The following is an 18,976-nucleotide window of genomic DNA, read 5'->3' as shown; positions in this document are numbered from 1 at the left end:
CAGTGTTTGAAGGTGCACAGGAAGGCTGCATAATGATGAAACAAACCCCTCTTGTGCATGTCAGCCAAACAAGTCATGATATCAAACAGAAAAAGCAAAATTGTGGGAGAGACCATTTCCTTACACAGCTTATGCAGAGCACTAGTCAGCACTAGGAATTTGGCATGAGCGTGGCTTCCAGTAGTGGTATTGCAGTCACAGGCTTTAAATAGTTGCAGATGTTCTGAAGGGGATTGTGGGGACTGTCCCTGCCTTCCCTTTGGGAAGCAGGGAGCGAAGTGCATGGCTTGCTGGAGCACAGAGTTTCCCTGGAAGGAGACTTGGCTGAACATCTCTGAACACCTCAGCTGAGTGTAGCTGTGGCTCGTCCTGTTGCAGTGAAACCCAGGGGAGGCTCAGGGCTCCTGTCAGGATGAGCAGTGGGATGGTTCGTGTGGCAGCCCAGCCAAGGCTGGCCAGCACCAGTACTAGGTCAAGCTTCCTGTTCTTGCCCAAAGGGCGACCCTTTGGCTGCAGCCTGAAGCAGCAGTAACTAATGTTTCCCTTCGTGCCAGGGAAGGACTGTGCACCGGCCCGGGCAGGTGTGGCAGGCAGGAGAGGGCTGAGAGAGTCACTGCTGCTGGCTGGGCACAGCCATGCTCCAAGGTGTGGGACCTGCCTCCCTCCTTTGCCTCCTGCAGCTCCCTGGAGTTTGCTGGTAGAGCTCTGATTTTGCCTCTGAGTCTATTCCCATAGTTCAATGGGTTGTTTATTGGGATGTCTTAGGAAAAAGCTTCTAACGATTTGTTATGGCATGTTAGGATGCAAAAGCCACGTGGAAAAATCTGCCTGGTCTTTTCATCTTTACTCTTGTTATAATGTCAGTGAAAAGGGGATGATTTCAAAATCTGACTTTTACCCCCATGGTGTTCTCAAGTTTCCCAAATTAGAAACAGGAAGCTATTTTGCATAAAGGTAAGATTGTGTTTTTAACAAGGAAAGTTCGTGTTAGACAGACTAAATATACCCACACAGTCATACTCAGTGGGTAGTCCTGGCTATTTTTAGGCTTTATTTGTGCCTCTCTTTATTTGTTTTTTTTTTTTTTAGTGACTCCTCCACTGTACCTTCAGCTCGTAGAGAGGCACCACTTCCTGCACTGGTATGAAACTGGCAATTACAGCCAGCCTTGTCAGGTGTCATTTATCAGGCATTGCAGAGGGCTGGTTTCAGCAAAGGAAGAACAAAGCTTAATAAAAAGAGAGAGAGGCAGAAGCATTCTCTTAATAATTTGCCCTTTGCAACAACAGACCCTTATCAGATCACCCACGCTCATCTGGCTGCTGACGCTGTACTTGCTTCATTAGTACGAGCTATTTTTACACCTTTTGTGTCTTTTGAGGAACCAGAGTGGTGCTGCTGGCTTGTAGTGATTCACCATCTCCAGGCGAACAGGGTGTCCTCAAACCCTGTCGGTGGGGGAGGAAGGGAAAAGTAGGGGGAAGAGTTCAACTGAATGAGCAAACTGATAAAGTCGATTATTTATCTTAGGTAGTCTGAGTGCTAAAACATTGCACTGTAGTCTTAAGGAAAATAGCCCTATATGTTTTCAGTTTGCAGTGCAGCATTTCAGTAATAGTTCAGGTGCAGCTTAGCAAACATGAAGCCCTTCATGCTTGTGCACATACTCTACATGATCATTTCCCTGTCTGTGAGGGAATGTTGAGAGCTAGGCATGGGATGTTTGGGAGTTGAACTTGATCTTGAAAGTCACTTCCAGCTCAAAACATTGGGTTGCAATGTTGGTGATGCTTTCTTTTGTTTGTTGCGTACAAGTGTCATTGGTGCATCACAAGCACCCAAGATACTTCTGGGCCAGACTGTTTGGTGATTTCACTTCCACTTCTGATAATGGAAAGAAAAACTAAACTTTGTGGAATAAGCCAGGCAGGATGCAGGAGAAGGAGAATCCTGTATGAAGTTGTCCAGAATTTTTTTAAGGTGAGCAACAGTTGCTTTCTCTTTTGATGGAACATCAGTCCTGAGAATGTCCTCTTAGAGCCTGTTGAGCTCTTGCCTGGTGGCTGAAATTAGGATTCTTTGCTGCCCTTACTTCAGCTTTTCATGGATAGGAGTAATTTGGTGTTCAATGATTTCATATTGCAGTTTTCCTTGGAGTAGTTTCAAAAGTTAGTGGTATGTGGGATGATACAGATATGAAACTTTAAGGTGCTGTGGTGATGCACCCTGGTCTGACTGTGTCTGATAAAAAAGTCATCATGAAATCTGAACAGTGTCTTTCCCAAAAAATGTTTTGGCTTTTATTGTGTTGTGCTTGTTGAGAATCTGTAACTATCTGTCAGCTTGGTCTGTGCCTTAAATAGCAACAGCTCTGGAATAACAGAGGTTTTAAATGCAGTTTCAGACATTTTGTTAGACAGTCATCTCTTCTGAAGTATTTTCTTGGGAGAGTGATGGTAATGTTAATAAACACAGTTGATTTGTGTTTTGTGGAAAGTGCAAAGAGTGAAATTTCAAGTATAACTACAAAATGCAGCAAAAAGCATATGCATATTTTGCTGGATTTTTAAGAGGTGTTCTGCTGCAATTGGATGTTATACATACTGACTTTCAACGCTTCACACAGTAAAAAAGAACGAAGTAATATAAAATAGGACCAGAGACATTTTTAAAGAGTTCTTTTTTCTTTCTTTCTTTGCCAGTCATTCTGAGGGTTGTAAAGAAAGCAGCATTCTTAAATATGCAATCTTATTAATGTATCCTGCATTACCACTATGGTGATCAGAGTCCTTGGGCAATGCTCAGTGGCTGGATTTGCTACACCAGTATTGAGTCATTAGTGAAAATGAAACATTTTGGCTGCTGAGTAGTGACTGTTGTGACATCTATGCGTTATTTAGGATTTGAGGCTTAATAGCTGATCTCAGGTGAACTCTTACAAAATGTTCAGGATGGACTGAAATAAAACTGCTGTGAAGACCCATTCTAATTTGGGGACAAAAAGTGAAAAAAATTACTAAGAGCATACTGCTGATGTTTAAGCATGTGTCTGTTTTTGTTTTGACATGTGATGACCACAGAGCTTAGTAAACAATGACAGGTTTTAAAATAAGCTTGTATAATCATAATTGGTGTGAGTGAAAAACAAATGCAAGCTGAAGTACTATAAATGTCTTCATATGTAATTCTTCCCAGGGCGAGGGTTTCAGTCAGAGCCAGTACATTTGCTCATTTAAAAAGGTGTTTGAAAGATACTGGTATTTTCATGTGAAATGAAAGTGGTTTCTTCTGACATGGTGTGAAAGGAGGCATGGCTGTTCACAAAATCTGCTGTGGTTGCATAATTAGGATTGTGTAACTTTTTAACTTAAAAAACCTCACTTCATAGAAAATTCAGATATATTTTCCCTCTGAGGTGAAAATGCTAGGAAAAGGCCTGATATTTGCCTAGTATTTCCTTTTGGCATGAGAAGAATAATTACTTTGTACCTAAAAATGGTGCAATATTTACTCAAATTTTGATTTATTTTTTTTTTTCCTGGGAAAACTTACAGGAAAGCTGTATGATATCTTAACAGGGATTTACCAGTACAGCTGTGTTCTCCCCAGTGGCTGCCCGTTTGCAGTCCTTGTGTGAAAATGATGAGACTTTTCAGCCTTTGCATGTCTTTCAGTTACGAAAATTTTTATCTTTGACAACTTTAACAGTTTGAGCTCTCCAGTGAAAATGTTCTTACCCTTCCTACTGTAGGTGATGTTTTATAAGTCTGTAAGTGACTAGAAACCACATCCGCATGGGAATCTTGCTCCTTGCATGCACTTTCTCCTTCCCAAGTGCTGCTAAATTCATAGTTTACTTAATCTGTCCTTTAATAGGTGTGAAATTTCCCCTCCCGATTAACATGTTCCTTTGTGTTGAATTGAAAAAAAATTTCTTTAATCTCAGTAATTTTCACCAGTTCTCCCAAATGCAAAACTCTCATTGCAATCCCAGTGGCATCAGATAGCATCACTGGTTAGTGTCTGAGCCTTTGCTTTCCAGAGGTTTTTAGCCCTTTTTGGGCAGGGCCAAAGCTCCATTTCTTTTCTACATGGTGAAAAGTAATTCTACAAATGGTGATTGGAAACTATTTGACACTTCTATGGTTTGGCACAGAATCCTTATGTTTTAACTGCTGTGGCTCAGAAGAAAGCGAGATAAAGTTGAGCTTCTGCTGACAGAGAGTAGTCCAAGAATCAAGAGCTCATTTGTATCTCAGCACTGTTTTGGATACTCCTGTACCTTGTTGATGTATATTTAATAAATACTGTTGCTTACTACTTAATTCACCCTCGAGAGACACTCATTCTTCATTGGTGCAGATAGCACCAGTGGGGTTAGGCATCATATAAACCTTGTTTCAGCCATCCGAATGGTGTTTAAAGAGGACCTTGGTGGGCAGTGCTTTCTGACTGTTCTCTGCATGAGAGCTGTTCTCACTCTTACAAACCACTATGTACTGCAGTTCAAAAGAAAATGGGGAGTGGGGGTGGGGGTATGGGCAGGGCAAAACAATTGGGGTATTTTCATTGCCATCTGAAATTTTAATAGTCCTGAAAGTACTGCCTGTCAGATCTGCCATTGCTCTGCCATAATATTTTAAGGTCGACATGGGAAATGATTGGTATTTTATTAAACTGTTTTCATTTTTTAACTTGTTCCCCGAGGAAATAAGCACCAGTGTGAAACGATTAGCAGTTTATACAGTTCTCTTGTTTAGTTTCATATCTGAATAATCCCAATCCTTTGCTTTTTTATAGAGACAGATTCAGGATGTCCCTGTCAGAAAGCAGTCAGACAGAACAGGTAGATTTTGTATTATCTGGCATGCTCTGTCAGACTCTTGAAGTTCACAGCAAGATTAGGCAACCAGAAACAAAATATTTACCTGATCCATTAAAAGCAGTGGGATCAGAGAGATCAATTAACTGCTAATTGGTTGACAAGATTGTTTGACTTGTTGGCTGTTTTGGCATCTCTTTGATAGCAGAGTTTTGTTCAGTTCAAGGAGAGAAGAATTGTGATTCGTTTTCAAATTCCTACCTATAAAGGAAGTGTTTAAGATTAATTTGGTTCCTGCATAGTTTTTTCTCTCTCTCTTTTTTTTTGTTTTTTTCTTTTAATACTCATCCTGTGGAAATAAGTGCTCAACCGATGTTTGACAACCTTAAAGCTTTTTTTATACATTTTTTTCCATCTGGTAGTAATGTGTACATTGTGTATGATGCTGAAACAGGAAATAGTGATATACTTTTGAGTGAGCAATCCTTGTCATTATAGTTGAAAGGTCAGTGTTTAAGCATTTCTGCTCTAGACTTCTATGGCTTCTTAAAATACACTCAATTTGAAGTTAACATTTTTGGTTGGTGCCATTTTTCTGAGAGAGAGCAGCAGTTAAAAATTATATTTCAGATACTTAACATAGCAAAAGCTGAGTCTTTTGCTGCAGCTGTACTCAAAGCATTTATGATAAAAGCCAGCATCTCAATGAAAATCACCCATGTTTTCTTACTACTGTGTAATTGAACATTTCTTGCAATGTATGTTACTATTTTCTCTGTAGACATCTTAGAGGTGCTGGATTAGTTTATTTTCACCTTGTGGCAAATAACTTCAGGTATTTCGTATGTAGGATGTAAAAGCCTAAACCTAAGTGGTCTGATTCTATTTGTTTTAATGAGGAATAAATCTGGAATTATGTCCTTGGATTTGCAATTCGGTGCTTCAGATTCATACCAGGTTAATGTAGAGCAGAATTTGGCTCTCCTTCTTGTTGTTGGAATAATTTGTCTCTTTTTAGTCTCTCTGAGTCAAGTCTTGTAATGAGAGGCTCTTGTTTTAGACCTGATTTTTCTGTTAGTGTGTGCTTGACCTCCGACTCAGTAGAGTCACATTCAGAGTCTAGCTCTTCTTCACAGCAAGTACACACAGACATTTATATGAAATGTCTGAACAGATCTAAGGTCCTACAGTTCAGGTTATCAGGTGTTAGGGTACAAATCAAAAGAGATTTGATTATTTGTTTTCTTAGTTGGTTTCTGTGTGCTTTTAAGCAGAAAGATTCCAGTTACTTTCTTCAACATACTCTCATAATGGTCTCAGGTAATATTCTGAATTATATGAAATAATTAGGATTAAGGTGAATTTGGTAAAAGCATAAAATTAATTAAATACTCAATACTACTACAGTTATCTAAAATGTGCTAGATGCCAATTCTCAATGGCTGAGATTCTAGAACAGCTCTCAAAGTGTAAGCCAGATATAGTTCAAGCACTGAAATAATAATTGCACAAATCAGAATGCCAGGTTTTATACCTCTTGTGGTTTTACACACACAGAATCTGTCCCTTGACATCAGCAACTGCCAGGGACACCAATGTGCCCTCATGAGAGTAAGAGCCTGAAGTTGTTGTTTATAGTCACAGTGAGGTTGCAGTCCGCCCTTGATGTATCTGTAACTGGATCCTTTCAGTGTGTCCCCTCAGTTCCTGGCTTCTTGGGGAATCCTTGCACAATATAGCAATGGAGAACAGATCCTGCCCTGTAGCTTGTCCTCAAGTAAACTCAGTACAGTTTGTTAGATCATTGTGTACTGCATGTACTTGCTGAGCAGTGTTTGGGTTTGTATTGGATGGTACTTTAAAATGACATTTTAAAAAGTGTATTATAATAATTCAGCTGCCCAAATGAAAAAACAAAACTAAACATAACAAAACCAAAAACAACACCAAAAAAACCCCCAAAACTCAGCCAAACACATATTTATTATTTGAAATATATCAGAGCTTTTCCAAAAGGGTAGTTCTCTGTCTGGTTTTGGAGAGTGGCAATACATTCAATAAAGCACTGAAATCCAGAGGGCAGACAAAACATCTGTGGTGGAATTAAATTAAATTAGAGTTGTATCTTCAAATCTGAAGAAGTAACAACAGCAGTTACAAGATAAAAAGTGGTAGATTAAAATAAATGCATCTAAGCTGCTTTTATAAAGCTGCCTTCTTTGATTCACACGTGCAAAATTATGTCCTACAACTCCTGCCAAACTGCAGCAAAAGCACAGGCATGCTCCCATTCCCCAGTAATTCAGACTTTGCTAAGTGTCAGTTGGTCATCTTTATTTTTTTTTCATTTGTGTAAAATACCAAAACTATACACCCCAAGGACTGCATTCTTTTTGTTACGTTGCTACATAACATCCTTAGTCCATGAATGTGTATATATAACCTTGGAAAGAAGGATGAACAAATGCTCATCTATCTTCATGCCAGTTAAATCCTTCAGTTCAGAGGTGCACACTGGATCTGGTTGAGAGCCCTTTTTCAGATTTAGCCCACCTATGACTTTGCCATGCAGGAGAAACTATAAATCCATATTTTACTAGAGGTCCCAATCTTTTAAAATTTTTCACTGGAGTATCAACACCAAGCAGTTCTTTGGAGAATCTCATTAGCAGGACAGAGGGAAACATGCAGGATAGCAAGCTGAAAGTATGCTGTCTTTCTTCCTGAAAGGCCAAGGCAATTTTCTTCTCAGTTGCAGGTGGGGAAGAGTTCAGAGGTGGCCTCTCTTGTAAGGCTGCTGGGCTTATCCCAGACATAAACTAGACTTGCCTAATAAGGGTCTTGGCAGAACCCTGTGCATGGATCTAAGGATTTCATAGGAGCCACTGCAGTTTGTCTGTGCTAACACTTGCCCTATAGAATACAAATTCTTCAGGGGCCAGTTACTGTGGTTTTAGGCCAGCTTTGTGCTGGCAGAGCTGGACAGAAAAGATTTAAAACAAGGCTGGATCTGACCCTTAGTCCTTACGCTAGAGTCAATATTTATTCTGTTTGGTGCACTCAGGATTTAGCCTGGAAGACATAAGCTTCCAATTTGTTCACTTGCAAGAACTGTAATATGAGCTACAAATTGAGAAGCAGTAAAACTAATGTTTTGCCAAATTTTATTTTAAAGCTGTTGAGTGTAACCATTTTAATGGTCTGAAAAAAAAGAAAAAAAAGAAAGAAAAGTAGGAATAATCTTGGAGCTCTGCAGTCAATCAGATATACATCCACTGCATGCAGCTCACAAAGGCACTCTCGTTAAAAAAAAGAGCAACTGGATAATGTTCCTTTTTAGAAAGTTTTGAAAATCTTGATTTAGTAGGTGCATCTGACATAATTACAGCTCCTGATTTCCAAGTAATCTTCTCATGTTCAAAGTTTTCATAGAAATGAAATGTCCTGTTTTGAAGCAGGCAGATAGTGCAGCTAATGTGGCTAGGGAAGCTGGCTCTTGGGCCACATTCCTGCCAGGAAACCTGGCTTGGCGCCCAGCCAGGAAGGACTTTGCAACTCCTGTCAAACAATGTGCTCTGTGCAACTCTCATACAGCTTCTGATCCGTGTAGGTGGGCTACTCTTACTCACTCTGTCAGAGCTGAGCCATGCCAAAGGTATTAAAAAAATTGTGCACTTTTATCATCCTTAGTTACATGGTTTTAAATAGGTAATATTTGAAATATAATGGGTTTCTGCCTATTGAATAGTATGTATTTGATGAAAAGCAGTATTTAAAAGTATATTTACAATTTTTTCTAAAGGAGAAACATTAATCACTTGGAAAATGGAAGTCTTTTGTTGGTTTAAGCTAGGCTGTGGAAAAACCATATGAGATAGAGACTTGACTGGATAAAGCAGACAGAATGCCAACTAGCTTTGCAGTGTCTTCTATTTCTCCAGTTAGGTCAGTCTCCCATTAAGGAGAGAAAAAAGAACAAGAGAAATAATATTAAAGCCATCTTTGACACAGGATGGATGGCAGCTCAAACCAAACCAGAAAGTATTATGTTCGTTCTGGAAAGGGATTTATTTTCCCCAGGAGAGTGGCTCTTGCCATATTTAAGCCATCAATAATCCCTGTAATTAGTCTATACCTGCTTCATAGTGTAGGCTGAGAAATTGTATAGAATGTTCTGAAATTGCAGGACTGAAGAATGGCTTTAACTTTGTAACAGAGTTCACAGTCCAGAACATTAAAGTTTTGGATATATATTAGTATCACCTTTTGCTGAAATAGAACCATTGCTGTAACATTGCTGTGACTGGCAGATTTCTTCTATAAAGGTGCTTTCAGTAAAAGGAGTATGGAAAAGAAAGGATACTCCCATCTTCTAGAAATTTCTCCTTCACCATTTGCAAAATTGCCTAATAAGGAGAAGGATATTTTTCTTTGAAGATGGAAAATAACTTTATGCTCTCTCAGGGAGGAATATTCACTCTTTTCCCTGTTTGTGCTTTCCCAAGGCACACATTTTCCTTTACATCTGTGCTCATATATTGGCATCATTAGCTGCCTGGATTCAGTGTAGCTCAGCTGCTGGAACTGGTTGGCCACTTACCTGCCATTTCCTCATGAGCCCTGCCTAGCTGCTCTGCAGTAGCCACTTCTGATATATTGTAACTTGTACACAAAGATTTATTTTTCTATTTGGACCAACACTTTTTATTTGAGGAAGTGGATTAGGATTTTTTTTTTTTATTATACTTAGATTGCATTTTTCTTCTTTATTTTAGAGAGTCAGACGAGAGAGTTGTTTTAAAAAGCCATTAGCACATCAAGGCTAAACAACATTATGACCTAAAATATTCTGGTTTGCATTTGATAACTTGCTGTTATTTTGTACTACAGGGGATTTCTCCATAGTTAAAATTTAAAAAAATATTTGACTAAATCAACATTCCATCAGTTATTGCTGGCCTAACTACTGATATATTATTTGTACTACTGGTGATTAATTCGTAATAGGTGGCATGGTACTGATTCTGTTTGTGTCAAGTTATCAGGCTTTGCTAATGTCCATTTGTTCTTGGAAAGTGTTATTAATAACAAAGATTTTTAAATAATTTTTCAATTTTTGTTTTTGTTTTTTTCTTTATAGACATTAGTTTTTAATCATTTTTTGGTGTCATTCAGTGGAGAAAACATGAGTGCTCTTACTTCTTTCTGATAGTTGCTAATTGAGGATTGTTACAATAGTCTATATCCCCTTCTCTGAAGCTTATGTTCCAGCTGTTTCTAGAGATCTTTCTTTAGAGATGCTCTGACTTTTGGCATAAATAAAAACCATAAAGAAATGCTGTCATTGTTGCTTTTGTTACCACAATTGAACAAACATCCTTTTCAATGAAACAAAAGCAAAAATCTGTTTTTGAGGAAAGATTTGTTGAAAACTGAAAGGGAGAGTCCTCCTTTGATGAGAGAAATGATTTTAAACCAATGAGATGATATTCAGGCTCCCTCTTCTCTGAGCTGGTCTTTTCAACAATACAGAGTAGCCTGCAGAGAGGTGAGAGTCAGAGAGCTGGCAAATCTTGGCAGTCACAGAAGCCTTTTAGCCATGTATTCTATAATTTTCTTCTCTAAGTTTCCTCTTTGAGAAACAGGTGTTAACTAATTTGGACACCTACTCCTGTTTCACTACATTTTCTTGTCCCTGAATGGTGACACCCTGACCAGGAGTTTGTGCTGGTCCCTGCAACATTTAATGAGAGGCCTGGAATCTAAAAGTATTAGCTGGAGAGAGGCATTGAAAGGGGATTTGCCAAGTGGATTCGGGGATAATCCAGGCTTAACAAAGGCATAGGAATGGAGAGGTACATTGGCAGCTCTCTTTTCACTGATTCAGAAAGGTGAGACTTTATTAGTTTAGACTTGTTGTTATTCATCTACACATTAGAAACCTAAGTCCTTTAAAACTATTCATGCTTATAGTCTTGAAACGTAATTGCTCAGACCTCTAAGACACAACAAGACATTTTCCAGTGGATGGGTAAATTAAATTTTCAGACTTCTACTGTAAATAATAGAAGATTTTTGTCATCTATACCTAATATCAAAAATGTCTTATAATTTTTTTTTCCCACAGGAAATTTGAAGATAGTCATGCCTATTAGATGTTTAGAAGATGCAGGTAATTACTTTATACTGAAAAGAAAAATCAGAAGTGCCTATTACCTGTGTGTTTTCCTGTACTTTGCTATTGTTTCTTTAAGCCAAATTCATTATCTCTGCTATAGGAATGAAGAGTATTCCAGTATCTCTAATACTGATTTTTTTACCCTTTTACTTGCTATTGATATATCATGGCTGTCTTTATAATTCTCACTATTTTATCCAGAAAATAGCCTGTGTTTGGATAACATGAAAACAGAAAGCAAACATTCTACTTCAAATTAAAATGCTGTATTTTTCTATGAAAATCATATCTCTGAGCTTTTGGTCTTTTTAATAGAACTGTGGAAACCTATTGCATTTAAGCATTAAAAATGCATATATACCTGGATGAAATTGTTTCAACAGTGAAATCTAAAATGCTAAAGCCACATAAACATAGTCTCTAATACATCCTTTACGTCTAGCAAGACATTCTCACTAGAATTTAACTTAATGATTTGAAGATGGAGTTGGGAAAAGGTACCAGTAGTGCTGTGTTTGAAATGCCTCTGTGATGTCTCTTTTTTGGCTGTTTAAGAGTAGTTTAGAATGGTGAACAGCACCTTCTTATAAAGCCAGTTAGATGATGTAAGGTGCAAAGGACCTCACTTTAGCAATGTTTTAGCAATATTCAGTATATACCCCAAACTGACAGTTGACTGTAAGAAACAAGCATCTCCATAGTGGAGGGCCATGTGCATAGACAGCCTCAGTGTCAGGAGCACCTGTCGTGATATGGGAAGATTTCTTCTCTGATCACCCTACTTTGACTTGGGAGGAAGGCCAGATGACTAAAGTGCATGTCTGAACCGTAGGTGAGTAATACTGGATAAGGTAATTCCCACTCACAGTTAGGCTTCTATTTTCAGCAGTGATTTGCTAAAAGAGCTTTGAAAGTATGTGGTGGACTTTTTTGAGATCAAGCCTTCGAACTGTCCCCTGAAAGCCTTCTAAGACTACTGTTTCATTTGGACAGTGTAGGTCTCTATTTTCTATTCCTAGAGCTGCTATTGGGTAATGATTATGCTTGTGTGCAGTCTTTGGAGCCATTCTTTATTGTGTCTGCTCACAAAAGGGAGTTTTGTGAAATGAGTTACCTTTGCTGAAGTCCCTCAGTAACTTCCATGTAAGGCTAAATAGAAGTGCAGGTGACTGCACCGATGGTGTTTAGTATGGCTGTGTGTACGGATTTGTTGGTTTTTCTTATTTATTTTATATTTCTTTACAGATAGCTGTGTCACCATGGAAGAGATGAAAAGAACGTTGCTCTAGGAGATCACAAGTATCTCTGGATCATTCTGCGTCCCAGTATTTAATAACAATGGAATATGTCCAAATGCTATAAGAAGTCTTTGCAAATGTATAATAAACTGTTTAGGAAAGTTCATGCCATGAACAGAACTGTGTAATACTCTTATTAGTGTACAGATACAAATCTAATGCCTATAGACTACTGCGTGGAAAGTTCCAAAGAGAAAGAAAAGTCTGTGAACTTGCAACAGCCCTGGAAAAATGGGAGCAACAAAACTTTAAAAAGCACAGCTTTGGGCACACTCCATGTGTCTGCACAGCTTTCAAGTGAACTAGCACTTAAGACCTTGTGTAACAAAATGGACTCTGGGGACACGGCTATAGGGCAAAAAGCTACCTCAAGGTCTGGAGAAACTGCTAAAGTACCAAGTAGATGGAGGCAAGAACATTCAGCTGTTATTAAGATGAGCACTTTCGGCAGCCAAGAAGTACAGCGGCAACCACAAATAGATCACGATCAAGTAGGAAACCCGGCATCAGCACAACTTTTTAGTTCTGGGAAACTGGTATCATCAAATGAAGCTGCACAGCAAGTCACAGAGAAGCAATATCCACAGCATCGTCCAAGCCCTTACTCATGTCAACATTCACTTTCCTTTCCGCAGCATTCATTGCCACAAGGCTTCTTGCACAACATAAAGCCACATCAGAGCTTGGAAGGCCCTCCATGGCAGTTTCCTAGCCACTTGCAATCAGTTGCCTCAGAGGACTTGTTTCCTTTTCATATGCATAGCCATAGTGGAGGTTTCTCCAGGAAGAAGATTTCAAGTTTGAACCCTGCATACAGCCAATATTCTCAGAAATCTTTAGAACAATCAGAAGATGCTCACAAAAAAGAGCACAAACCCAAAAAGCCTGGCAAGTACATTTGTCCATACTGTAATCGGGCCTGTGCCAAACCTAGTGTACTTAAAAAGCATATTAGGTCTCATACTGGTGAGCGACCATACCCTTGTGTCCCTTGTGGTTTCTCCTTCAAGACGAAAAGCAACCTTTACAAACACAGGAAGTCACATGCCCATGCAATTAAGGCAGGGTTGGTACCTTTCACAGAGTCAGCAGTCTCTAAATTGGACCTCGATGCCAGTTACATCGATGTGGAAGCTGAAATACATTCAGATGGAGAGCAGAGCACAGACACTGATGAGGAGACCTCACTCCTGGTGGAAGGGTCTGACAAACTGAGCCCCGTCTCGCAGCTCCCACTGGACATTGCTGGCAGGAGTGGTTTTCACTCCTCCATGGAAGAGTCCTTAGTGGGGCCGATGAAAGTCCCCATTTTGATTATCCCTAAAAGTGGGATTCAGTTACCCAGTGAGAGTTCACCATATATTAGCTCTGATATGTTGCAAACCCCATCCTTAAGTACCAAGACTGATGACTCTCATACAGTTAAACAGCGACTTGCACTAAGACTGTCAGAGAAAAAAGGACAAGATTCTGAGCAGTCATTAAACCTCCTGAGCCCACACAGTAAGGGAAGCACTGACTCTGGCTATTTTTCCCGCTCAGAAAGCGCTGAGCAGCAAATTAGCCCACCAAATACTAATGCAAAGTCTTACGAAGAAATAATTTTTGGGAAGTTCTATAGGATTAATCAAAGAACAGCACTAACTGTAGCCACAGCAAATCAGGAACACAATTTAATGGGTAGAAAGGGCAAAACAGACCCGTCACCTCTTTTAAATAACAGATTAGATATCAAGATGCTTGAGGAACATATTTCTCACCTGACTCCAAATAAAGAGGAATTCATTGACTCCAGTAATTTGAGCACTATTAAGTCTACACAGATTTATCCAGGCAACAATACAGAATGTAGACAATCCCAGACCACATCATCCATCAAAAGTGAATCCAACTTGTACCAAGTCAGTCAGCAGGGTGATGTGCCTGTCCTTCTAGAGCCCCCAGTAGATTCCTCTCCCCTTATTAGAAGTAACTCCATGCCAACCTCTTCTGCAAACAGCCTAAGTATTCCCCCATCTCTGAGAGGAAGCCATTCATTTGATGAGAAGATTACTGGCTCCGATGATGTATTTTATCCCGGGACAGTGGGAATATCCCACCAAAGAATGTTGAGAAGACAGGCTGCCTTTGAACTGCCATCTGTACAGGAGGGACATTCGGATTCAGACTACCATGGAAGACCAGGGAAAAATATCATTATTGCTTCCAGCAGACAGACAGCAGGTGACAAAGGACCATCCTTAAAAGAGAAGAAAGGAGACAAGCCCTTTTATGACTATGATGCCAGTGGAAAGCACTACAGAAAGTGGGAAGAATTTGAAGCTCAGAAGCAGAACTACAGGGACTCACCATCCTTAGGTGGGATGAACAAAGGGGGAGAGTTTTTTATTGATGCACTTGGACAATCTCAGTCTGTGCCATCCATGCTTGGAACAACTTTTGAAAACAGAAAGCGCAGGAAAGAGGAGAGTGTTGGAGATGAAGAAGACAGTCCTATGATTTGCAGCAGTACAACTGGCACCCCGGGGGGAATTCAACCTTTGGACTTCGATCCCAAATCCCAAATTCAGGAAGTGCCAAGAAGTGGGTTTGCCCTCCAAGGCCTGGAAAACGCTCCCCATTGCCATGCAGAGCGTTTTGAAATGTGCAGACCTTACTTGCAGTCTGGAAGTCCAGCAGCTTCTTTAGAAGACTCATCCCTTACTGCAGAGCAAGAAAAGGCTGCAGAATCACTGGTTCGAAAGCCCCCTGGAAATGTCATCTCTGTCATTCAGCACACAAATTCACTGAGTAGGCCAAACTCATTTGAAAGGTCTGAATCTACAGAACATATTGCATGCCAGCAGGAAAAGATGTATTCACCATCTGAAACATGCGAGAGTGAGATCTGTGAGTCCCCGATGAGCCCAGACCGAGCTCCACAAATGGAAAGTGTTGACACCAGTAAGCCATCCCCATCCCAGCAGCCTCAGCCGTGTCACATGCAGCCCAGGTTGGTTCGCCAGCACAACATACAGGTACCTGAAATCCGTGTCACAGAGGAGCCAGATAAGCCCGAAAAAGATAAAGAAGTGCAGAGTAAAGAACAGGAGAGACCCACTGAAGAATTCCAGTGGCCCCAGAGAAGTGAAACCCTTTCTCAACTTCCAGCTGAAAAACTACCACCTAAAAAGAAGCGTTTAAGACTGGCTGACATGGAGCACTCCTCTGGGGAATCCAGCTTTGAGTCTACAGGTACAAGTCTCTCTCGCAGCCCTAGCCAAGAAAGTAACTTGTCCCACAGTTCAAGCTTTTCAATGTCCTTTGAAAGAGAAGAGAATATGAAGTTCATCACACCTTCCAAACAAGATGAATTTGGAAAGCAGTCTGAGTTTTTAACAGTTCCAGCAGGTGCTTACTCACTTTCCGTCCCTGGGCATCACCATCAGAGGGAAATGAGACGCTGCTCATCTGAACAGATGCCCTGTCCTCATGCTGCTGAAATCCCAGAGATCAGAAGTAAATCCTTTGATTATGGGAACTTGTCTCATGCCTCTTCAGCAGGAACACCTACTGTGGCATTGTCTCCATCCCGAGAAAGGAAGAAATGCTTCTTGGTTCGCCAAGCTTCCTTCAGTGGTTTTCCAGAGATTTCTCAGACTGATCAGAGCACAGAACAAAGTATAAAGCAGGAGCAGATGGAGCATTCACAGGTTGGTCTTCGCTCTTCCCAGCTTGTCTGGCATCACTCTCCTTCTTCTGTACTTCAGCCCATTCAGGTAGATGACTCTGGAAAACAGGCTATTGGCTCTTGTGCTCAGCTTAGTAATAGCTCATCCCACCTTGCCCAGCAACAGGCTCTTGTTGCAGACAGCCCGGAAATGTTAAGGACTCCCTTAATCCAACAAGCACCTTATATTCCTAACAAACATCCATCAGAGCAGCAGCAGCTATTTGCACATCAGGAAAAAGTCCCATTTCCCCCTATTCATAGCACCTTGTTTCAGTTCCCTTACCCAGCTGTCTGCATGGTTCACTTACCACCATCTCAGCAGCCTATCTTGTGGCAGTCCTGCACAGAACCTCTGCACTTCCAGCACCAATTTGTACAACAGCTGCAGAAATCTTATGTCAAGCAGGCTTTCCAAATAGATGTACCTCCAAGTTATCACCTGGAACATGCACCTGAACTTATTGGAAAGAAAGCAGCTGATTATGTGCACGCTAAAGAGCAAGCATACCAGCATTACTCAGGAACATCTGGGCCGTATTCAAAAAATACTCTTGCTAAGTACCAATCAGACCACAGCATTAAACCAACAGATACATCCTCTGAGCAGCATCTTCAGACAGACTTTGACTCCCCAAGTGATGGATCTGTACAGTCTTTGCCAGGAACAGTTGTTCCCGTCAGGATTCAAACCCACGTGCCATCTTATGGTAGTGTCATGTACACAAGCATTTCCCAGATCCTTGGACAGAGCAACAGTCCTGCAATTGTAATTTGTAAAGTTGATGAGACAGTTTCTCAAAGAACATTGGCAACTAATGCAGCCATGCAAGGAATTGGATTTAACATAGCTCAGATGTTGGGCCATCATGGAGGACTAGAAAAATATCCTTTGTGGAAAGTGCCGCAGACACTTCCGCTTGGACTGGAGCCACCAATTCCCTTGTGTTTGCCTTCCACTTCTGACATGGCTTCTACCTTGGGAGGAAGCAAACGAATGCTTTCCCCTGCCAGCAGCTTGGAGCTCTTCATGGAGACCAAGCAGCAGAAACGAGTCAAAGAGGAAAAAATGTATGGGCAGATAGTTGAGGAACTAAGTGCAGTTGAGTTGACTAACTCAGATATAAAGAAAGATTTTCCAAGAATGCAGAAGCCTCAACTAGTAAGGCAGAGCTGTGCTACTGAGCCAAAAGAAAGTTTGCCATCCATGTCATCTTCTTCATCGCTGTCATCCTCAACATCTCAAGATTTCCCACCTGTCAGCATGGCAGGAGCTGATGCATTCCCACTGAGCAGGGAGAAACTTTCCAGTTTTGATTCTGCATCACCGGGACAGAAGTCCAGTGGCCCATCTGAAGGAAGAGACTCACCAGAGGAATTGGATGTGGATGAAACAGCCTCAGATATGAGCATGAGTCCACAGAGGTCTTCATTGCCCCCAGGAGAAATTCAGGCAGAAGACCAACTGAAACATCAAAAATTACCTCTTGGGATGTTAGTCCAGATGTCATCTAATACTGTTGGGAAAGTCACAGCCTCAACCATTCTCCTGACAGACGTAGCAGATTTTCAACAGATCCTTCAGTTCCCTAGTCTGCGTACTACGACTACTGTGAGCTGGTGTTTCTTAAACTATACAAAACCCAATTACACTCAGCAACCAACCCTCAAAGCTTCTGTTTATGCTTCATGGTGTATAAGTTCATGTAACCCAAACCCATCTGGGCTAAGTACAAAGACCACTTTAGCACTTTTAAGGTCCAAGCAAAAAAACACCACGGAAATCTACACCCTGGCGGCTATGCACAGACCTGGAGCTGGTAAACTGACATCATCAAGTGCATGGAAGCAGTTTGCCCAGGTAAGCAGGAAATTTTAATAAAATTAACTTCATACAATTTTGTATGAGAAATTTCTAGTAAACTGTAAAATGAGAGTTAATGATTTATTTTTTTTTACAAAAAGTTTCCCCATTGGGAAATCAGCCAATCACATCTTCCCAAGACAACTTCTGAGCCTCAGTTTATCCTTCTGCAAGCTCTGCTACTTCTGCTGTCTGTCTCTGTCTCCTTTTTCAAAATCAGATGTAAAAAGTGAGGCTTTAAAAGCCTTCCCTTCATGTGTGCCAGAGCCTGATACATTATCTCCTTTTTTTTTTGCCCTTTGTTTTTCCCAATTTAAACAGTGTCAGACACAAACATCCACGTGCGGTTGTAAGAAAAGATTAAGATAAAATTGAGTACGGATCTTCACATCCATTTAATGTCTTTTACATATTGACTCTTCCTCATGGATTAAGCATTTGCTAATGTTGCCAGGGAAAATTCTGTAATGGCAATAAATTACCTTCTGAGGCTTTTCCATATCTATTTTCCATGATTTTTTTTTTCCTGAGGAAAGATACAGTATTGTCTTTTCTGTCAAGATTCTCTTCAAAATGTGTCCATGTTGCCTCCTCTCTTATTCTCTGTCAAATTAAATGGGACAGATTAATTTATTGTATAGATTTGGACCAAAATGAGTTTGGCCTTGACCTGGTATGTTAAAAGTATTTGAAATGAAGTATGCGTTTATTGTATGCTCCAGAAGTAACACCCTTCCTTGACTTTGTTCTACAGATGAAACACGAGCCATTCTTCTTGTTTGGCAGCAAGCTTGAAAAGAAAGTAGTGGGGAATATTATAAAAGAAAGAGTAAAAGGAGACATTCATGGAGATAAAGACATTACATCCAAACAAACTGAGCCGATACGAATTAAAATCTTTGAAGGAGGGTAAGAAAATATAACTGGAAATTTCAAGCTCAGCCTGTCATTTTAAAGACGTTTTTAAATGAATATGAATGAATTAGAATGTGAACAGTCTCCTGTATTCTTGCTATGTCTTGTAGCTCCCAAGTCTTTTATTTTTTTGTGTGTTTGTCAGTCTTAAAACGCACTGCAGGGTACCTGTATACTCACTTTGGGCTCT

At 40.3% G+C, this 18,976-nt stretch overlaps 1 protein-coding gene across 3 annotated transcripts in view; it reads left to right on the top strand.

Annotated features, from left to right (window-relative positions):
- HIVEP2 (HIVEP zinc finger 2) overlaps positions 1–18,976 on the top strand; it is a 136,431-nt gene that overhangs the window by 99,001 nt on the left and 18,454 nt on the right. For all 3 annotated transcript variants that reach the window (XM_088161660.1, XM_088161661.1, XM_088161662.1), the window contains 3 exons: positions 10,950–10,994; positions 12,246–17,868; positions 18,626–18,780. In XM_088161660.1, the coding sequence (XP_088017786.1) occupies positions 12,457–17,868; positions 18,626–18,780 (5,567 nt within the window). In that variant the 5' untranslated portion in view covers positions 10,950–10,994; positions 12,246–12,456. The remainder of the gene's footprint in view (positions 1–10,949; positions 10,995–12,245; positions 17,869–18,625; positions 18,781–18,976) is intronic.

The sequence above is a fragment of the Sturnus vulgaris genome, chromosome 3 (assembly GCF_052056855.1).
Source record: "Sturnus vulgaris isolate bStuVul1 chromosome 3, bStuVul1.hap1, whole genome shotgun sequence".
Taxonomy (NCBI): Eukaryota; Metazoa; Chordata; class Aves; order Passeriformes; family Sturnidae; genus Sturnus; species Sturnus vulgaris.
The sequence above is the reverse complement of the archived record's forward strand: the minus strand, read 5'-3'. Positions and strand labels throughout refer to the sequence as shown.